The following is a 16,346-nucleotide window of genomic DNA, read 5'->3' as shown; positions in this document are numbered from 1 at the left end:
AGCACCCCCTTAAACCTCTAAACTTTTTTTAAATTGAGAACTGAGAGAGAGTAAGCTCTTATCAGTTGGTTCACTCCCCAGATGTACAGGACAGGGCTCTGCTGGGCTGAAGCCAAGAACCTGGAACTCAATTCAGGTTTCCAACGTTGGTGGCAGGGATTCTATCTGAGCCATCACCTGCTGCCAACCAAGGTATGCATTAGCAGGAAGCTGGAGTAGGGAGTTAGAGCTGGGAATTGAATCCAGGCATTCCAATATGGGATGTGGGCATCCTACCTAGTATCTTGACTACTAAGACAAACATCCACCCTACACCTCGTATTTTTAGAGAGAAAGCTTCATTCTTTGTTGTACTCCGTATTTAACAGCCTGAGCAGCACACAAGTCAATAAATGTTGGACTGAACTAAATAAAGCATTTGACCAACCTGGAATTTTCTTTTTATTAAACCAATATTCTGGATCTGTAGTTCTACCCATTCTGCTCGTAGGCAGACATAGAGAAGATTGACCAGACCTACCAGGATGCTCCCCTGGACTGTGGGCCAGGAACAAGGGGTATGTTCAGGGTGGGGAAAGAGAGGAGTGGCAGAAGGGAGGAGAGTCCTCAATCATAAATCTTTTGACCAGTGGCACACTTAGGTTTTGGTGAGGCTCAGAGCCCAGGATGGTTTTTTTTTTTTTTCTTGGCTGGCTAGTATTCCTGTCCTTTACCAAGACATCACCATACTCTGGGTTCAGAAGCCTATCAGAATTAACTTAAACACTGAATAATTGCTAGCCTGCATTTTCAGGTTCATTCCCATTTCCTTCTGTTGACAAGTTATACACATTTACTTTAATAGTAATCCTGAGAAGTATCATTACCATCATGAAATAAATTTTTAGTCTCCAGATATTCCATCCTCTCTCCACATTTGATCAACAAACATTTATTGAGGATCTATCTTTCTCCAACAATGGCAGTCACCATTTGATCAGCAGGTTCCATCTCTGGATTCCATAACTACAGTTACCCTTAGCATGTCTGCAGCAGACTTCAAAAAATCCACAAGGACAGGTGGCTGGTTCCCTCTCTTGCTAATGGCCAGTGGGCTTATTAGCAGCTTCCCTTATTTATTTCCCTTGGAGATCTCAAATCACTAATCTGAGAAAGCATGATGCACATGAAAGGCTTGAAACTGTCATACACTTGGCTGACTTCAAGTGTATTTACAACATTTGGTCAGTATTTTAAAGAGGAACATGTTAATGTGTGTGATGGGCTGAAACCTGGTCTGAAATCTGCTGGGTGCATGCTACTGAGGAGTTACCAGATCCAACAGATCCATGGTGCTTCTGTTTTCCCTGCACTCATTTCTGTTGTCACTTAGGAGAATGGAATTGAGAAACATTTCAAGTGGTGTTTCTTAAAGTGTACTCTGCAGGAAAGTAGTTCCTGATCTAATGAACAAAAACGTGTGAAGAAGAGTTAAATCTAATAAAGGTCTGTTAATAAAATTGAAACTACTTTTTTGAGGGTGGGTATGGAAGTGATCCCTTAATCAATGTGCATTGTGACTTTTCAAAAGAAAGGCAGTGGTTAAGGGGTAGTATGAGCTGAGCAAGGACTTCCCAAGCTTTTCAGAACCCTTTTCTGGAGGTCCACTTTGCCAGTCCTGGTGTTTTGGGAGCACTACTTGGGGAAGCTCCAGATTACGGTAATATGACATAGAAAACATTTATATCTTTGAACAGGACAGCAGGCAGAGCACAAGCTGCCAAAGCACAGAGCCTGGTTAAGTAGCAGGTCCTTTCTCACCCAGAAGGCTCTCTGCTCCATCTGCTTGTTACTCACTCAAGAGAAACATTGATCAAATATACTTCTCAAATAAAATGAAGTGTCTTATTAAAGTATTATTTCCAAAATGCCATAACAGAAATCTGCTTCAATCATCAGTAGCATATTCTAAAATGCATTTCTAGATGAAAAGTATAGCTGGTTTCAAAATACATTTAATATGCTAGACTTTAAAACTTGATATATTTCAATACAATGTTTTCAGAATTAATATAAAAATACAAAATAACATGCAAAATATACTTGAGAAAATTCCAGGGCCTAGCAAGGGAAAACACTCTTAAATGTGCTTGAGTTTTTAAAGTCAAGTTTAGTGGAAAAAAATGCCAGTTTTTGCCCTGGCGGGAAGAATCTCTGCCTCTGTAATTCTACCCTAATGTGCATTCTAATCATCTGTGCTGGGAGTTAACTTCATTGTTGCCACCTCCTTCAGCCCTTCTTGTCTTACTACTCTCCAGAGCCTCATTGAAACTCAATATTAAATAATATTAGCATCTATTATATTAACCCTTTCAGAGGCAAAGTCTCCAAAAACTGACTGAACATATACACGTCTCATTGAAACCAGAATTTTCAAGAACCAGTGAATTATAAGGACATGACGCAACTGGACATTTAGTGCACTTGTTGCCAAGACAGCCTTAAGTTCCTGGAAAAACATGCAGGAGGGCCCAAGAGGAATGCATGGTCACCACTAGTCCCTAAAGTCTTAAGTTTAAATTACATTGAATTTGGCTCTAAATTGTCATAACATGACCTCTAATTTAAGGCGCACTGACTTGAAACTAATCCACACAGACACTTTAAAGGGAACATAAACAGCACATATAGTCTGTGAATTTAAATGACAAAAAATGATACCTAAGGTATAATCAATATACCCCCAAAACATAGCGGTTCTCAGCACAGCAGAGGGTAGGCAATGCAGAAAGAAATACACAGGCTTGGAAACACTCCCAGGCTTCAACTACATGGGCAATCGGGCACAAGCCACCTAACTGTTCTGAGCTTCAGGTTTTCATCTGTAAAATGGGGTAAACACTAGTATCCATCTCAGAGTCGCGAGAATGAGAAACATATAGAAAGCACTCAGCCCAGAGCTGGCCACATGGTAAAGTCTCAGAAATGACTACTTCTCTCTCTTCCCTGCACGTCCTTATAGTCAGTGTTCTCTAATTCCCCATGGAGACCAATCATAATGAAAGCATTTCTTCTCTGTTCATGACTTACGGCATTTTCTGAAATCTAGTTCTAGGTCCTCAACTGCCTATGGAGAACACTATGTGGAGTTATTAATGTCAGTATCCCCTCACCTCAGTCCAAACAAAACCCATGTCAACTCCCATGCCCTTCTCCCAACGTATGACATCCAGAGCTTGTTCTATCCCTCTCCTTCATGCCACATGTCCAGATTAAGTAAGAAAAGTCTATTTCTCGGGGCCAGTGCTGTGCCGCAGCAGGTTTAAAGTCCTGGCCTGCAATGCCAGGGTCCTATGAGTCCTGGCAGCTCCACTTCCGATCCAGCTCCCTGCTAATGCACCTGAGAAAGCAGTGGAGGATGGCCCAAATCCTTGATCCCTGCACCCACGTGGGACACCTGGAAGTAGCTCCTAGCTCCTGGCTTCAGAACAGCTCAGCTCCAGCCATTGTGGCCATCTGGGGAGTGAACCAGCAGATGGAAGATATCTCTCTCTCCCTCTCTATCTCTCTCTGTTTCTACCTCCCTCTGTAATTCTTTCAAATAAATAAAATGTTTTTTAAAAAAAAGTCTATTTTCTTTTATTTATAAAAAAGATTTAATTTACTTAAAGGGTAAGAGAGAGAGAGAGAGAGAGAAAGGTTCCATCTGCTGATTTACACCCCCCAAATAGCCTCAATGGCTCCTCTGACCAAAACCAGGAGCTTAGAACTCCATCTGGGTCTCCCATGTGGGTGGTAGGGGCTGAAGTACTTAGGTCATCCTCCACTGCCTTCCCATATAAACTAGCAAGGAGCTGGAATGGAAGCAGAGCAGCTGGGACTCAAACTGGCACTCCAATTCAGGATGCCTGCAGGCAGCAGGTTAGCTCACTGCACCATAATTCTGGTCCCAAGTCTGTTCTATTTCAACCTCATAATGTCTTTTTTCTGTTTCCTGTTTACACTGTTTAGTCTGAGTCACTGAACAGCTTCCTGGGTCGCCTCTGCCTTCCATTCCCCCCACTCAGGTACAGGCATGCTGTCAAATTAATCTTCCTTAGCCCATTCTGAAAACCTCTCTGTGGCTGCCTGTTTCCATTCACTTAACATTTCCTCTCTTCTCTGGTCAGGTCTCCTTTCCACACTGACTGCCAGGCAGCAAGGCACTGTCTGCTTCTTTCCTGGGATCACATTGTTTCTTTCCACTAGGATGCCCGCTTCTTTAGCCCAGCTTCCTCCTAGATCTGTCTTCTAGGGCAGAGCCACAGCCATTTTCAGGAAGGACACTGCCCAACTATCCCATCCTTTCTTGGTTTCCCCTTTCTCTGACATCCTAATCACTCAAAATAGCCTCTCGGTTACTGCGGCTTACTTCACTTCTTGGTACTCATCTTATTGGTGTAATTCAAAATATTTGGATGGCAGGCGCTGCGGCTCACTAGGCTAATCCTCCGCCTACAGCGCCGGTACTCCAGGTTCTAGTCCCGGCTGGGGCGCCAGTTCTGTCCTGGTTGCTCCTCTTCCAGTCCAGCTCTCTGCTGTGGCCCGGGGAAGGCAGTGGAGGATGGCCCAAGTGCTTGGGCCTTGCACCTGCATGGGAGACCAGGAGGAAGCACCTGGCTCCTGGCTTTGGATCTGCGCAGCGTGCCAGCTGTAGCGGCCATTTGGGGGGTGAACCAACGGAAGGAAGACCTGTCTAACTCTGCCAAAAAAAAAGTGTTCAAAATATGTGGAAATCAGAATCCCTTTTCCAAAACTGAAACACAGGACTTTATCTGAGAAATCTAGTTTACATTAATACCATAATTTCTGAGAAATTTTCATAGGCCCTACATTCTGCTATAAGCCTATGAGAAAGGTTTTATTATTATTTCTGGTTTATAGCCGAAGAAACTGAAGGACCTGGAATGCCCACATCCCATATGAGAGTGCCTAGGATCAAGGCTTGGCTCACTTCCAATCCAGCGTCCTGCTAATGTGCCTCAGAGACAGCGGATGATGGCCCAAGTACTTGGGTTCCCACCATCCACCTAAGACACCCAGATGGAGTGCCTGACTCCTGGAGTTGGCCCCAGCTCAGCCCCGACCATTGTGCATATTTAGGGAGTGAACCAGTGGATGGGAGCTCCCTGTAAATAAACAAAAATAAACTTAATAAGAGGGGGGGGGGCAAGGAGAACTCTGCTTTAATTTGATTAGCCAGCTTAAAAATATTTACACATTAGTTTAGTATTTTCCTTTCTGTAAATTATTTTAGTGCAGAGATGTATACTTTAAGAGCTCTTTTTAACACAGCAATATTCTAAATTATAGTGTCAATGAATGTTGCACAGGAAAAAAAAAGAAAATGAGGTATTCTCTCTGCCCCTTACTCTCATAGATCCTATTCAGAATGATAGCTCCTTAGGTTTATCAGGGGGTTGGAAGAATTGGAAGGAAAACAAAAATTTTAGGGAAGAGGAGAAAAGTAAAAAGAAACACTGAGATGCCAGCGTGGTGTCACAGTGGGTAAAGCCGCCGCCCGTGCCGCCTGTATCCCATGCAGGCACTGGGTCGAGTCCCAGGTGCTTCACTTCCAATCCAGCTCCCTGCTAGTGTGCCTGGGAAAAGCAGTGGAAGATGGCCCTTCGTGGGAGACCCGAATGAGGCACCAGGCTCCTGGCTTGGGTCTGACCTATCACTGGCCATTGGGCCATCTAGGGAGTGAACAAGCAGATGGAAGATCTATCTCTGTGTCTCTCCCTTTCTCTCTGTCACTCTTTCAAAATAAATACATAAATCTTAAAGAAAAAAAAAAAAGAAACACTGAATACTAATTCAATAAACAGACGGAAGTGAGAATTCCGAAGAGGTAGTAAAGGAAATGGGAGCTAAAGGAGGAGAGTTCTATTAACCCCAAGGTTCTCAGTGACTTCCAACAAGGAACCATGAGAAGTTTACAACAGAGCTATAAACAGAACGTTAAGAAACACTGTGGAAGTGTGATTTTACAGGCAGAAGAAAACAGCAAAACTATGTAGCAGATATTATTGGCTGCCAACACAGCCACCATCCTCCTCCCTTCTGCCTTGCTGGCAAAGTCCTACTTTTGTTCTCATGTTGCCCCACCCGCTACGTGACTCAGAGGGAGATCCTGGTTAGTTAAACAAATTACAGGGTCCTTTGCCTCCTTATTCCTGGCCCTTGTAAAGGGATGAGTAAGCAGCCCTCTCCACTTCCTATTAAAAGCAAACCACTGAAGAGCGTCAGTTCAGCAGAAGATGGTCAGGAGGGCCACAGCCATCTTGGGCTCCCAAGGGAGTAAAGTGAGAAAAAGGCACCTTCCTTAAAATGACAAAAGAGAAACAAAGACAGAACTTAGGTCACTTCCAGCATCACCAAATCACTGAACTAACAACCTGGAAGTCACCCTACTGTTTCATTTAACAAAAGATAATTAATTTTCCTTAATGTTTTAGCTATTTGGGTATAAGAAGGATTTTTTCCCCTATAGTTGAAACATTCTAAGTGGCTCATAATGAAGAATCTTACAAGATCATCATCATCATCCTATTATCACAACGAACAAAATAAAGCAAACTTTAATACTTTCACTGCTACTTAAACATCTTAATCACCCTTTCTCCAATTTTTCCATCTTCTTGATGCTTTCTTCATTTTACATTACAGAAATGTATACAGAAGTCAAACACTCCCATTAAACAATTTTCAGCATGCCAGAAACCTTAGAAATTGAAACAATTACTTTTAAGAGCTTCCCTACTAAATAAATGTCCAAATATATGGTTGTGAGATGTTACACAGAACAGCTAAAAGGTGTAATATTTACACAAGAAATAAATTCCAGCAATTTACCAATTAAGTAAATCCTATTATACAACTATTATGAAATTAGAAAGCTGTCCACCAAGGGGAACAAAACTGATCCCTCCCCCAACTGAGAATATTAAAATATATGGAAAATGCAAATGTCCTTTAAAAATAACCTCTTAAAAATTACCGAATTAGATACAATGCACAAATTCAAAATTGGAAAAGCATGCTATGAGAAAACAAAAAGTACTTAAAGGGAAGAAATATTACCGTATCAAAAGCTTTAACTACCTTCACAGACTGAATTCCCACAGTGGAGATAACAATGCCTAACTCATTAATGACTTAAGTTTTCACCAGCTCAAACACTTTTTCTTTATAACTCTACTCATAAAGTCTCCTCTGCTACGCCTGCTATAATAAAAACACCAGCATTCTAAGCCCAACTAGCCCACTCTGGGAGTGGACTAGCCCTCTCCCGCCCACCTTGATCTGGTAATGTATACCTCTTTAAGTATTCTTGTTTCACACCTAAGATGTATACCTTCTTCAGCAAAGCTGAAAATGCTGTTGAGAATCTTCTCCTAAAGAAGAATTTGTCCTTTAAGAATTTTCTTGCTTTAAATTTAAAAAAAAATGTTGCTAAGGTAAATATTCATCCACACCCATCCACAGAAGGAAAATATGTGTTAATTCAAATATTTCATGAGTACCTACTAGCAAAGCACAGAGAATTAATAGCAATGAACAAAGGAGACATGGTCCCTCTCCTCTTCAACTCAGTGTAGAGAAGTCAGTAAACAGTCTCTGTAGAGCCCCAGAGTAACCACTGATGCGTGCAACACATAAGGGCTCTATCATGACTACTCAGCTCTGCTACTACAGTGTGAACAGAGAAACAGACAATAAATAGGTAAATGAATGAGTATGGCTAGGTCCCCAAAAAACTTTATTTGTAGATGATGAAATTCATTTCATATAATCCTCAATAAAATGTATTAAATATGTTTCTCATAAAATAATATTCTTTTGATTTATGTTAACCATTTGAAGATAGAAATATCACCCTGAGCTTACAATCTATGCAAAAATGGGTAGGTAGTAAGTCTGATTTGGCCCATGGGCTGTGGCTTGCCAACTTCCGACCCAGACGTTAACCAGATAATTATTTGCTTACTGCTTAAGTGCTCCAAGGGAAAACACATAAGACTCTGAGAAATTAATAAGGCGATATGGCTCTGAAGGATAAGAGAAGCTTTTCTAAGGAAGTGACTTTTAGGTTGAAACTTAAAGTAATCAAAGGGAGAAAAGTAAAAGCTTCCTAGATAAATGAATAACATTTGCAAAAGCCCTAAAAGAGAAAGGCAGAAGACTGCTGAAGAACCTGCCAGGTTGAAGCATGAAGAGTAAAGGGAAGTATGGCACAAGATGATGCTGTGGAGAGATGAAGACCAGCCTACACACGGTCTCACTGGTCAGGCTTGGGGAATGCTAGTCTTTGTGCTAAGAGCAATCAGAAACCATTGAAGGATTTTGAGTAGGAGAAGGACACGATCAGGTCCGGATTTTTCAAAGATCACTAACACTGTGGTATGGGAGGAAGATGAGAAGACAGCATGAATGAATACAGGGAGATCTGTAACCAAGGTACAGGCTGGAGATGACACAGGCTTGGACCAGAGCGTTGGCAGTACAGTTAAGAAGGTAAAGAGGCAAGAGGTGGTGACTCTATTTGAAGAATGAAAGGCAGGTTCCCTAAACGAATCAGGTTTCGAGTTTCCACAGGACGCTGGTTATCCTTCATTGAGCCAGAGATACTTGAAAAGATGTGGGTATGTTTACAAATTTTGAGTTTTCAGTTTTTGACATGCACAACTGAGCTGTCTACCTGATATTCTAGTGTCAGTGCTAAGCAATCAATTGGATATAAGGATCAGAGGTAGGACAAGGTTTGTTTCCACTCAGTAAATGAGTCTGGGAACTGGCAGCATACAGACTGTAACTGAAACCACAGGAGATAAAATTACCTAGAGGAAGTGTAAGGAATGGGGGTTCTCAGTTTTGGTGACACAAGATAATCACCGTGGGAACTTCAAAAAATGTGAAGTCCAGACAGCACCCTGAGCCAACTAGATCAGAGCCTCTGGGAGTGGGACCTAGGCATCAGTTAATACAAACCTCTCCAAGATATCCCAATGCACAGCCACAGTTAAGAAAGAAACCGAGAAATTAGGAATTAACAGTAAGAGCCAGAGGTAACAGACTAAATATTTTTCTGTTCCCGACTCCTTCGGAACATCTCTCTCTGACCACAGATGACTTTATGTTTCTAAACTCTAGTCTGGATCAACAGAAAAGTGATATAATAGAACTGGTTTATCTCTAATATCCCCTAAACTCCCCCAAATTCAAGCCTGTGTTTCAAAACTGTAGTTTGGGAGCAGGGGGCTGTAGCATGGAAAAATGCTGTTAACCAATTATCCATTATCTTCCCAAGACATAAGATGGTAACTGTAAGAAAACTGTGGCATAAAATTTAACTCAGTAATACTTTAATGCCAATATTTTATTGAATGGACCTTTTCTAAAGAAAGTGAGCTAATTTAAGATTGTGGGGCAGGAGGGTAGGGGTGGGAGTACTGCGGTGCAGCAGGTTAAGCCACTGCTTAGGAGCCTCCCATCCCATATTGGAGGGCCAATTCAAGACCCTCCTACTCTGCTCCTGATCAAGCTTCTTGGGCTCATGGCCCAAGAACTTGGGTTCCTGCCACCCATATGGGATACCCTGATGGAGTTACAGGCTCCTGGCTTCAGTGTGACACACGCTGAGCTGTTGCAGGCCTATGGGAAATGAATTAACAGATTGAAGATCTTTCTTTCCTTTCCTTTTTCTTCTCTCTCTCTCTCTCTCTCTCCCCACCCTTGTCCTTGTGTCACTCTTACTTCAAATAAATTAATAAATCTTTAAAAAAATATATTTAGGAACCACACATGTGAACATCAAAAGAGACGCAGAGTGCAGATTCAGAAGACCTGAGCTGAAGTTTGCATCTAAGCAGCTCTGTAACTTCAGCCAAGTTTCTTAACCTCCGATATTCAAATGTAAAATGGAAGGAAAATCAGATTTATTTAATGTAGATTAAAATATGAAAATGACTGTAAAAACTGCTATACAAAGTGTACTGACATTTCTACATTATTTTCCAGCCAATTTGGACATTAGCTTTTGATTTACATATTTTGAAGAGTGGCTCATCTATGCCAACAGCATAGTTTACAGAAGAAATAACGATCATCTTCATGCCATGACTTTTTACTGCAGCTATTGACGGCAAGTTTACTTTGCAGGTCACATTTTAATTGAACAACTTAGTCCCTGTGGGTAGTTCCCACTACATTCTTCAAATTTCGTTTTTACCACTCAACTTCAAATAACACAAAGCAGATATAGACTACAGTATCATTAAAATTCTGTGATGGCACAGTTCATGGACTAGCCAGTATTCGTGAACCACTTCTGATTGTTTCTCATGACTCTCAAAACAAACCACAAAAACTAGGGAAACACAGCTACTTAGCCAGCTCTCAATAGAAGATCATGGAACACAACAGTGGACAAGTCTCCTAAAATCAGACATAAAAGGGGGCAGTTTGTTCAACCACGAAGATTCTCCTCAATCCCCTTCACAATTTCTAAGGTTACAACTGAAGGACACAGAACTCCAGGGCACTTGCAGAATCTCCTGGCCTCCAAAGCACCACTGTGAGAAATAATGATCTAGCCATTAACGACAAAGACTTACGGCAATTTGCTAAGTAATCTTTCAGGAGCTTCCTGAATTTAAACTGGTTTGTCGATGGAAAAGAACATTTAATAAATCTGAAGATTTACAAGTGAACTTTGAAGTTTAACATTACAAGAATAGAAATTATGCCAGGTTATAACCAAACACACGAATTACGGAGGGATGGGAATAAATTTTAAGAGTCTTAGGGAGGATTAGTGCTGTAAAAAGTAACTCAAGACTATCTTACTTTTATATTCCCTTCAAAAAGACTTTAGGCAAAGGCTCTCATGTATTGGCTTGTTTTGAGCAATTACTACTAGTATCAGTAAATAACTTATAATGGTCACTAATTAAAAAAAAATAATTAAGAGTTAAGACCTGCCTCACTAGATGCTCATTCTGAGATTCTTACATGTACATACCTGATACAGCACAAATTGCTTTGCCAATAACTCCTCCTTCACAATGAAATACTAGCAGGGAATGACACTTTTCCCTCATCTAAATCCTAAAGCAGGATAATTATTTTGATGGGAAATCATGATATCCAGACACTGCCAAGAAAATGAAATTAACACCAGGACAGGTTACAAAAGATAAAAGTTTAGAAGTCTACAACACAGCAAGAGACTTTAAGTGAAAATACATTTTATTCCAAAAGTCACTCCCTAGTTTATTTACATGGATAAAACCTGCCAGGCTTTATATTTGCTGCCGACACTGCTGGGAAAAGCTAGGCTGGACTGCAGATTTCCTTGAAGTATGTTGTGATGTGCTATGCAGGTTCTCATTAGAGTTTGCAGACAAGCTCTTTTAAAGGTGTGACAGCCCCCACTCCACCTAACATAGACACATTGAGCCAGGCATCAGGAGAAAGGGAAAAACCTACTCAACTTTGCAAGCTGATGGTACCATGGATAGAATAGGAATGATGTGGGAAAGGCAGGTAAATGTTAACTTAAAGCAGTTCCAGTTTGGGTTTCAAAGAGGATGACTTAGTGAGATTCACCTAACAGTCTATGGAAAAGAAACAGTAGATTCACATTCAATGTCACTTGCCAGCCAAATGTTCTAAACAGCATTGATTTTATTCAGTGACTATTACTGATCAATTATTATGTACAAAGTGCAGTGAGGCATTGTAGTATATACAAAGATGAGGAAAACAAAAGGGGTCGCTATACTCAAGCAGCTTAAAATCCAGGAGACAAGGTTTGTGAAACACATACTGACTGAAAAGACATTTGAGGCCCCCAAGGCAGGCTCCACATGACCACAAGGCATGCATCTAGATTTAAAGTTACTCCCTCTTTTGTTTCTATACCACACAGACAGATACAATAGTATCTAAAATTGGTGTTGCTAGGAAAAGGGGCTTTAAAATGCCAGCAGACAGTAAAACTTCACAAATGAACAATGCCTAAAATCTCAAATAAGAAAAAAAAAAAAAAATGATGACCAGCCCTTTGGCAGAAAGCCTACTCTTCAATGCTCCACTGAGTACAAGTCCCTAAAGCTGAACTCAAAGGCATGTGACAGTTGCTGATTGGTTATAGGAATCCACGACAAAATAAATAAATAAATAAAAAGGCACCCCTTGGGTGCATGACAAGGGTCTTGTCTGTGGAACATGGTATGAAGGAAACTGGATAGGAGAGGAAGAAAAAAAGCAAAGAAAACATATGTGACAGCATTGTGAAAAGCAGGAGACCGACAAATGCTTTTTTCAGACACTACCTGTTATTAAAGCAGAGCTCTGCTGTGGCATCCATCCCTCCCAAATTTAATTATTCACGCACTGGAGAAGCCATCCATAAACTATCGATACTTTCCTATCTTAAAGGCATTTCACCACCAAAACAAGATGTAAAAAGTAACCCAATTCTGAAAGGTAAATATGAAATACACCTTTCTGGTGAAAATGAGACTTAACTAAATATTAGATGTACAGCACCCAAGTACATCCCTCCCCCTAGATTCAGAACCAACTGAAAGGTGAGTGTGATTCTGCACCTTTATATGTTAACAGGAAAACCTAGAGCAAGCCCCTGCTGCCTAAACCACCACATGCAGTTTTTCCTTGCGATTCCAACTGAATAGGAATATTTAACTAAGTAAACCAGCGAGGCTAAGAACTGGACAGACAGGAGGGAGATCTCACAAAACATAAAGGCCCTCCATTCATCTGCAATGCTAGTCATTTTCTAACAGATCTTGGATTTTCAGAACAAGTATGCAGGTTATTTAAAACTGAGTTATATATAGTCGGTGAGCAGCAGCAAAACACTTCTGGCATTATCACAGATGCTAGATCTCTGGAGGAATGTTCCCCCCAAACTAGCATTTTTCTTCACCCAAAACAACCAGCCTTTATTCCTAAAAACAAGAGCCCCTTTCTCCCCCTCAAAACAAACAGATCGCAGACCACAGTCAAATTCTACGCTAATGAAACTGTGGCGATGACATCGCAGGCGTTGTTAGAGCCTATTTTTCATACACCACCAGCACTCAGTTTGATGCAGTATTCCTGATGGCTTTTTATCGTATTTGTAAATACACTCACTAATCCAGTAAATTAGGTAATTTACAAACAGGTCCTCTCAGTTATTAGTGGCCAGCAGTCAAGTTCCATTACGTTTGATCCTTAGACAGTTGTCTATAAACATTTCCACCCAGGTTAAGGGCTCGGATCGCAAAGAGGGAAGGAGGCTGCCGAAATTTGGATGGGGGCAGGGTAGGAGCTGGGCGAAATCTCTGCATCCGAGCCCTCCGCGACAACATTCAGCCAGTGCCCACAGAAAAACTAAATTCGGCACCTCTTCCTCCTGTTACACTGGCAACAAAGAGGGAGTTTCCGCAACGCTCCCGTCACCCACCAGGTGCCCAATCTGCTCCCCAGCCCAGTGCCCGCGCTCCCGCAGGGGCCTCCGGTGCGAAGAGGCCGCGGTGCCCGGGGTCAAGGCACAAAGGGGGGATGGGACCGGGAAGCGGGCCGGGGCAGGGCTCCGGGACCCTGGAGTACTTGAACCCGGCCGGGGGCGGCTGGCAGGAGGGAAGGGACAACATATACGATGGAGCAGAAACTGGAACCCGGAGGGAACGCGCCCAAGCTGGGGGTGCACAGAAAAGAGTCAGCGGAGGGCGAGGTGGGAAGGGGAGCAGGGCCCGGGGGACAGGGAAGCGCTGCCCTCTGGGGCGGAGAGGAGGCGCCCGCGTCGCCTCTACCTGCGGCGAGCGGGACGCGCCGCTCAGGTGTGCCTGGGAGGCCAAGTCGGGAAGGGGCCGGAGATGCAGAGGGCGCGCGCGGGGGGCCCGGCGGGGGCGCCTGAAGGCGGGAGAGCCGGGATGGGGGTCTCGGGAGCGCACGGGGCGCTGAGGGCAGCCGGGGCAGCAAGAAGCGTCGGGCGCCCGACAGCGAGGCGCAGCGCGGGGGAGGCATCCGGGCGGGCGGCCGGGAGGCGGGCGCCCCTCACCTGCGCGGCGGAGGAGGCGGAGCTGCAGCAGCCCATGGCGGGGCCGGGGGAGCCCGGAGGCGGCGCCGGGCGCAGCTACGCCCCGGAGCCCCTCGGCATGCGAGCCGGCGGGCGCCCGGGGAGGGCGCGGCCTGGCCCCGCACGGCTTGACGGTTTGGCGGCGGCGGCGGGCACTCAGGAGGCGGCGCGGCTCGGGGCAGGCGCCGGCCACATCCCCCGGCGGCGGCGGCTGCGCGGCTCCTGCTCCGCTCCTGCTGCTGCAGCTGCTTCCCAGCGGAAAGGGGCGGGCGGCGGCGGCGGCGGCGGCGCCTCCCCCTGTCCCCCGCCTCCCGCCTCCCGCGCCCAGTCCCTCTCCCGCTCCCTCTCCCGGGCCGCCGCCTCCTCAGCGCCGCGCGCGTCTCCCATCAGACTCCCCGCCCCCAGTGCAGCGCCGCGCGGGCGGCAGGGCGGCGGCAGCCAGCACGAGGCCGGACCCTTGGGCGCGCGTCGGAGCCTGCGCGGCGCCGGGCCCATTTCGCGGTGGCACCGAGGCTGAGGATTGCCTCGGGGCGAGAGGGCGTCTGGGGCTGAGGCGCCCAAGGACCGGGCAGGCTCGCTGCCGAAATGGGGCCGGGTTGCTTCCGGACCGTGGAGGCACACGGAGCTTCTCCTTCTCCCCTGGTGAATACACAGCTGGGAAACTTGATGGTCTCTTGCAGCGTTGTTGGCTGCTTTTGTATCCAGAGGAACGCGTCCAGCATAAACCTGCCCTGGAGAAGGAATGGGTGATAGAGGAACAGAAACAAGCATTCGTTGCCATTGCCCCATTTTGCCGATGTGAAAACTGAACCTTCAAGGGGACAAGAGTTAAATGAAACGCACTCAAGTTTGAAATTGAAATGAAGAACCAACCGGAAATGGGGAAAAAAGCCAAAAAGTTTTCCAGGCTCTAGAGTCAAAAGAGTATGGAGTGTGAACTAAGCTTTCTTATACAGGAGCGTTCACAAAACCCAGTAAGTGGGTTCATTCATTTCATTCATACTAAAAATGTTTACTGAGAAGATACTAAGTTCCAGTAACTTAAAAGCAATGAGAATAAAGAGGTGAAAACAAAAGTTCCTGCTGTCTTCCCTGAAGCTACTAGACATGGCCACTACCTAAAAAAATGTTCCATCCCCCAAAGCATCCCTAGAAACGCCGTGCGAGGCTGGCTTTTGGCCCAGTGGTTCAGAGTCGCTTCGGACACACGCGTCCCATGTCTAGGTTGGAGTCTTGGCTCTGCTCCTGATTCCAGTCCCTAGGAGGCAGCAGGTGTTGGCCCAAATACTTGGGTCTTTGACAGTCCTGTGGGAGACCTGGGTTGAGTGAGTTCCTGACCCCTGGCTGCGCCTGGCCCAACCCCAGCTGTTGCAGGCATTTGGGGATTGAAGCAGTTGATGGAAAGTCTGTTTGTGTTTGTCTCTCTGCCTTTTGAATAAAAAGATGAAAATAAATAAATTCTTAAAGAAGTAGTATGAGATGAGAACAGTTTAAAGGTGGCAGGAAAGAAACTGAAAGAGGCTGTTTAATATTAACAGAACTGCATCCCAAAGACCATTATAAGCAGCTTCGTGTCTCATTTCATCTTGCCAAAAATGTCTGAAAGATACAACGGTTAGAAAAGAAAAGAAACGATTTGTAAAGATGCAAGGGAGTGAGACTCTGGAATGAGCAACTGGCCAAATAAAAGCTAGCAAGTTGTAGAGACTACTCAGCCTCGAAGGTCAAGAAAAATCACAAGAGTTGACTTCATGGGCATTGAAAGGGAATCTAAGCAAAGCCAGGTTGGGATGCGAGCCTGAGGTCAATCAGAGAAAAGGCCAGGAGAGAATTCCTAGTTGGTGGGCACCAAGACCATTTCCTGGGTCTGTGGACTGCGAATGAGTGACTTCTCTAAACCTCCTTCTCCTCCCCTTTGAAATGCTGGTAACAAGGATAACTGCAGCGGGTTGTTGTCCAGATTAGATTGGTAAGGGCACAGCTGGAAGGTCAGGAAGCACTCTAGTACCACTTGGAGAGCGTCCGTTCTTTTGCACTCTGCCTGTCTCCCAGTAGGATCAGAGGGCCCCCCATACCACAGGGCTGAGGAGTCCTAAGTGTTTTGCTGGTGACCATCAGGCCGTTAAATAGAAGTGAAGAAATAAAAATGTAATGGCTGTGGTTCACAAGTAGATTATAAACTCCCTGAGAACAAGGGAAAGTATTTTCTCTTTTGTATCTCCCTCAGCTCTCTCAA

General features: G+C 44.4%; 1 protein-coding gene and 1 long non-coding RNA gene across 4 annotated transcripts in view; one reads left to right on the top strand and one right to left on the bottom strand.

Moving 5' to 3' along the window:
* SLC44A1 (solute carrier family 44 member 1) overlaps positions 1 to 14,272 on the bottom strand; it is a 226,879-nt gene extending 212,607 nt beyond the window's left edge. For all 3 annotated transcript variants that reach the window (XM_051855994.2, XM_051855997.2, XM_051855996.2), the window contains exon 1: positions 14,093 to 14,272. In XM_051855994.2, coding sequence (XP_051711954.2) covers positions 14,093 to 14,128 — 36 coding nt within the window. In that variant the 5' untranslated portion in view covers positions 14,129 to 14,272. The remainder of the gene's footprint in view (positions 1 to 14,092) is intronic.
* Positions 13,620 to 15,186, top strand: LOC138844917 (uncharacterized). The gene is made up of 2 exons (XR_011381339.1): positions 13,620 to 13,765; positions 14,791 to 15,186. It is a non-coding gene; the product is annotated as an uncharacterized lncRNA (long non-coding RNA).
* The last annotated feature ends 1,160 nt before the right edge of the window (positions 15,187 to 16,346 follow it).

Source organism: Oryctolagus cuniculus, chromosome 1, assembly GCF_964237555.1.
Source record: "Oryctolagus cuniculus chromosome 1, mOryCun1.1, whole genome shotgun sequence".
NCBI classification, from domain to species: Eukaryota; Metazoa; Chordata; class Mammalia; order Lagomorpha; family Leporidae; genus Oryctolagus; species Oryctolagus cuniculus.
The sequence above is the reverse complement of the archived record's forward strand: the minus strand, read 5'-3'. Positions and strand labels throughout refer to the sequence as shown.